Source organism: Sinocyclocheilus grahami, unplaced genomic scaffold (assembly GCF_001515645.1).
Source record: "Sinocyclocheilus grahami isolate Dianchi unplaced genomic scaffold, SAMN03320097.WGS_v1.1 scaffold1990.1, whole genome shotgun sequence".
Taxonomy (NCBI): Eukaryota; Metazoa; Chordata; class Actinopteri; order Cypriniformes; family Cyprinidae; genus Sinocyclocheilus; species Sinocyclocheilus grahami.
The window spans coordinates 100308-106464 of record NW_015507169.1 but is presented as its reverse complement, the minus strand read 5'-3'; the positions used below and the strand labels follow the sequence as shown (position 1 = coordinate 106464).

The following is a 6157-nucleotide window of genomic DNA, read 5'->3' as shown; positions in this document are numbered from 1 at the left end:
TTGTATATGAGGTGTATATTGTTAGAAAATATTTCTATTTCAAATAAATGCTGTTCTTTTTAACTTTTTATTCATCAAAGAATCCTGAAAAATGATCACAGGTTCAAAAAAAAAAAATTTGATAATAAATCAGCATAATAACAGCATATATATATATATATATGTGTGTGTGTGTGTGTAATAAAAACATTTAATTTACAATAAAATGTCATTTTAAAATAACTAAATGATCTAAATATAATTTATAAAAAAATGGCAAAAAAGTAATTTAGTAATTAATGCAATAAAATAAATACAACGTAAAAATACAAAAAAAAATTTTTTTTTTTAAATACTTATAATATTTAAAGATTAATTGTCAGTGTATTGTGTTGGCACGGTTTTTAAGAATGACTAAATTAATTTTTTTAATAGTTTTAATAGTTTTTATAGATTTAAATGTAGATCATATTTTTTTTGCAAATTGATTAATTAAAATATTTGTTATTATGCTATATTTATTTTTAATTATTTCTTGGTTTGCACGAAGCTAAACTAACATGATGAAACATTATTATTCACAGTAAGACCAGGAACATTAATACAGGAATCTGTCAAATCGTGTGAGTGTTTGAATCTGTTTCTCACACACTTTCTGCAGTGGAGGACTTCCAGAAGTTACAGGAGGCTAAAGAGGTTCTCACAGATGAGAAGAAAAGAAAGAATTACGATCTGTGGCTCCGAAGTCAAATTGTAATCCCGTTCAGCGAGTGGCGAGCGCTCAGTGACTCCGTTAAAACAGTGAGTGTTAGCTAGCTGATATATTCATTACATTTATAACAATTTATAATAAATGCATTACTTTTCAGTCAATGCATTGGGCTGCGAGGACCAAGAAAGAGCCGATGCTTGAGGCTGCAAAAGATCCAGATCCAGTGACTCTGGAGGAGAACCCGTCTGAACCGTCACTGCCGTCCAGTAAGACATCGAGTTTTATGACTATTTACAATTCTTCAGTTATAGATGAGTGACTGTAATGTTTCACAGGTGATCATTGGCACCACAGGTTTCGCTGGGCTGGTGAAGCTCCCTCGGGCCTTTTACAGAAGTTCAGGAATTATGAAATATAAATGCATATTTCCTGTTGCTCTGCATGCTTTTGTGTGTAAGTGCATTTATTCCATTTATAGAGTAAAGCATCAGAACTGAGCAATCATTTACTATGCTTCACCATTTCTGGCATAACATTGACTTTATCTGTCTGTTTGTTTTGTAGGATGTTGATATTAATATTCAGCAGTGACGCTTCGTATGCCTTAAATGTCCAATCAGAATTGTTTTCCTGAAATATGAGTAAACCGTGTTTTCAAGCCTGCAGATTTGCACAAGCAACGATTATAACGTTTATTTTAATTCATAATTTATTGAACGAATATATCACTAATTAAATAATATATATTAGTAGAAAATTGCATTCGATTAGAAGCCAGGAGTGTCTTAAAAATATCACTTTTTTTATTCATAAGTTTATTTTTAGAGAAAAAAAATTGTAAAAGTGTTTATGATATGAGTTCGTTGTGCAATCAGTATTTCGAGGCATATATATATATGTTATAATGTTTCTATAGTCTGTGTGTGTTGTGCTTAATTGTCAGCCAATGTTGCATAAATAAAACAATGTATTGTGGAATAAGACAAAAATGTATTAGTCATTATTTATCTTCCTCAACCGTGCGTTCATTCATTGGTCAAAGTCCAGCGGATCCTCGCTGTGATTGGTCAGTCCCATGTGTCAATCATTCTATTGGCTTTCACTGACTCTAGTGCACACTGTAGTGACCGTCAGTGGGGCACGCACAGAAGACCTAGAGTCTACAGTCAAGATGGCAAGTGCAGTCCTTCTGAGAGCCTGTCGGCTGACTCTGATGGGAAGACAGAATATTTTAATGAAAACAGCTCAGCGTGCGATGGCAGGTAAAGGTGAGAGACATTCAGGAATCTCTATAGACAACCTACTGATATTATTAATGCACGTATAAAAATAAAGCAATATGCTGTCCTGGTCTATGTTGTTGAATGAGTGACATGCTCTCTTATGCATACATGCTGTCACACAACAGAAACACAGGTAACCGCTCATTAATATCTGAAGAACACATGAAAGTAGGGGTTAAATAAGCTACACGTGACTTAGAACGTGGAGGCTCGTATGATATATACGCAGTGAGTTAAATCAAGGTCATGTGTTCTCTCTGCTGTGGAGGCCGAGCTCTGGCCTTTCTTGGCACTAAACTCATGTTGGTGTGCCAGTGACTCTGGAGCAGGGCGCCGCTTTATTCACCCGCTGGTGGGCGACACCTAGTAGACATATTCTGTCATCGCAATCTCAAGACCAAAACATTATTATTTTGTTTTTTTTGGAGTGTAAACATAAAAATATTTTTGGGAGTAACATGCTAGTGACACTAAATTAGTAACATTATTGCAGTATATACTGCTTATATAACTAATGTATAATTAGTGAATGTACATACAAGTAGGAGTAATGATTTAGACATTCAGCAGACGCTTTAAGCGACTTACAAATGAGGACGGTGGAAGCAATCAAAATCAACACAAGAGCAATGATGTGCAAGTGCTATAACAAGCCTCAGTTAGCTTAATGCAGCACACGGAGCAAGTTTTAAAAAAAACATAATAAATAAAAAGAAAACAAAAAGAAAAAAAAAAGATTAGAGAAGCTAGTTTTAGTTTTTTTTTTTTAAAGAAAACAAGCAGTTAGTAAATAAATAAGTGCAAGTCTAAACGGGGCAATTTTTTTATAAAGAATAGAATTAGAATAGAGTGCTAGAGTTAGAGGGTCGAATAAAGATGGAAGAGATTAATTTAGAATTTTGTATTCATACACACCAGGGTTATTGTAAATAACTTAACTCAAGCCATTGTTACTTGAAATAAAATGCTGAAAAACTTTTACAGCTTTTCAAAAACTGTTCATTTTCGTTTAGTTGAACTTTTAACGTAATGAAATAATTAAAATAAGAAGTATACCATACATATTTAAAGTAAAAAAAAAAGAAGTACAAAGTACAAAAATACACAACAAAGCGGCTAAAACTTTAAAATGAAAATAAACATCAAAATGTCAAAAAAATATCAAATATCACTAAAGTTTATGTTGCACAATTCAGTTTTTTCCCCACCAAAGAACAAATATTATAAAATAACACTGATATACGCTGTAAAAATTAGTTTTTGAAAAAATTATAAAACAAAGATTGAGTACTTTTTACATACTTTTCTTAAAAATTCTGCTTTTTCTTTGTAATTCATTGTGAAATTTACTTAAAATTTCTGAGTGAAAATTGTTTCTGCATCATTATTTTTCAGCGACCCTGAGCTCTTATCGGCTCGCTGGCTCACATACGCCTCTCATTAAACGATCAGCTCACATCAAGTGCAGGTTAATCAGCTGAACATTTTAAAAAGGGCTAACATTTTTAAAAATTACTTTTAAATTATTATAAATTGTAATAAATATTTATAATATAATAATTTCATTCATTATTATTATTATTATTATTATTATTATTATTATTATTTATAATAAATATTATCTTATATTATTTAATATAATAAGAATAAGAATGTAATATTATTCCTTATTATAAATTATAATTATTTTTTATAAAAAATATTTTTCAATTATATAATATAGCTTTTGTTAATATGTCAGTTTCTTTTATATTTTAAGTTTTTACTTTAGTTTAAGTTGCAGTAATTTTAATACTTTAACCTAATCATATTTTATTCCAGTTAGTTTCATCTAATATTTATAGTCATATTTTATTTCAAGTAATGAAATTATTTTTAGTTGTTTTAGATGACAGCAAAAACATTGACACTTCAACTTTATTCATTTGCAATTATTATTTACACAGTGACAACAGGTTGTTCAAAAAAAGCTAAAGTTTAGTCATCGAGTAAAAGTTTAGTTTAAGTTTTAGTAATTTTCTTATGTGCTTTTGTCATTTTTATTAGTTTTTTCTTTTCTATTTAGCATTATTTTTATTGCCATTTTAGTTTTAGTAATTTTAATACGTCAACCTAAACTTATTTCATTTCAGTTAGTTTTCAAGGCATTGTCATTTTTATTAGTTTTTTCTTTTCTATTTAGCATTATTTTTATTGCCGTTTTAGTAATTTTAATACGTCAACCTAAACTTATTTCATTTCAGTTAGTTTTCAAGGCATTATTTCTCATTTTTAAAGCTTTTTAAATTTAATAATTTAATTTTTTTTAACGTTTCTTTAATCAAATTTTTTATATTCTTTCAGCTCTATTTTAATTAATGATAACGGTTCTTAATAGTTTCAGTTCACAACGACAACACTGGCTGAACCGCTTCAACTTTATTTATTATAACATGATTATTTACACAGTTTAATTTTTTTATTTATTATTTTATATTTTTTTTACAAAACACTAATGGGATGGAGACTGATATTGAGGGCACAGGGAAACCTATAAATTAATCAGTATTCCCAAGAAAGCATGCTTTTAGTCTGAAAACATTTTGATTAGATGTAAAAAATGATGAAATATTTCTTATTAAACTGCCAGTTTTTCGTTGTCAGAGTTAGTGCAGCACCCGGAGACTTGAACATCCACTCCAAACTAATTATTTATAATTCAGTTTAATATTTCATCCTTACTAAGATCCCGAGAAAGCAAGAAATTAAAAAAGATGAAATGAGCTAGAAAACACTCAAATTAATGAATTAAACAAAGAGGAACACGTCGAACAGAAGGTTGAATGTTTGATTCATTAACGTTTGATCTTTAATTGTAGCATTAAACCTGTTTAATATGAGACGAACAGAGAAACACAGCAGAGCTCTGAATTCAGCATTAATTGATTCATAATTGCTGTCAAGAGGGTTTAACTCATTTCTGATCTCTAATGCAAGTAATCCGCATGAATAAGATGTCGTTTATGTGGAGATTTAACCAGTCATGAAACCCATACAGCAAAAAATATGTATTTTTATATTTATGGGAATATATTTTCTACCTATATATATATATATTTTACTTTTTTTTTTTTTGCATATTTAAAAAAACACAAATAAATAAAAGTTTTATTATATTACAATTGTTGTAGGTGGGGTCTTAATTATTGGCGCACCTTAGGCTTCTCCTTTAAGCATTCGCACTCAGTCTCACTGTGAATGCAGACGGGAAGCACGGGTATCTTTCGCTCTCTCATATGTGTATATATATATATATATATATATATATATGTCCCTGAAATACATTCCGAAACATATTTTGGTATATGAAGATTTAAAAAATATATTACATTGATCTTCACTGTTAACTACATATATTTAGAATAGATCACCCACAGTGTTTTCCCCTCTGTTCCCCTCTGCTGTCATCCAGCATCTCTTCTCCAGTTCAGCCCAATTCATTACAGCAGCTAAAAACACTCGACTCCACAAAATATCAGAATTAATATGCTAAAGATGTTGTTGGTACTGCGTCTCTGATGGAGTCCCGGGGCCCGGCTCACGGGGACGCCTCCATCCACACTGACTTTGAAGTGGTAATCCAGGACCTGAGGGAGAACCTCAAATTGAAATGTCTTTGACATGCCTGACGGATTTAGAGGTTTGTGCTGTACCTGCAGGCCGAGAGACACACGGAGAGAGAGAGAGAGCGAGAGAGAGAGACAGAGAGAGAGAGAGAGAGAGAGAGAGACAGAGAGATTTCCAAACATTGTTTAATAAAGTACAAACAGACACAAACTGTAAGCAAAATCAAACAATCAACCAACTGGAAAAACTAGAATTAGCCATCAAAGATAACCAAAACCCATTAGATTTCCCAATAACTGATAAAGAACTTAAAGAAAAAATCAGAAACCTCCAACTCAAAAAAGCATCTGGACCTGATGGGATATTAAACGAAATGATAAAACACACAAGCAGTAAATTCCAATCGGCCATTCTAAAACTATTCAATGTGCTTCTGAGTGTAGGTTACTTCCCTGACATCTGGAATCAAGGCTTGATAACACCGATCTTTAAAAACGGAAATAAATTTGATCCTAACAACTACAGAGGCATCTGTGTGAGCAGCAACCTGGGAAAGTTATTCTGTAGCATAATAAAC

At 31.2% G+C, this 6157-nt stretch overlaps 1 protein-coding gene across 1 annotated transcript in view; it reads left to right on the top strand.

The window, feature by feature from the left end:
- Positions 1–607: 607 nt before the first annotated feature.
- Positions 608–6157, top strand: part of LOC107573642 (dnaJ homolog subfamily C member 12-like) — a gene marked incomplete at its 5' end in the record, with an annotated part of 9582 nt that continues 4032 nt past the window's right edge. Inside the window, 3 exons of the mRNA XM_016260081.1 lie at positions 608–780; positions 849–957; positions 1027–1589. Coding sequence (XP_016115567.1) covers positions 608–780; positions 849–957; positions 1027–1109 — 365 coding nt within the window. The remainder of the gene's footprint in view (positions 781–848; positions 958–1026; positions 1590–6157) is intronic.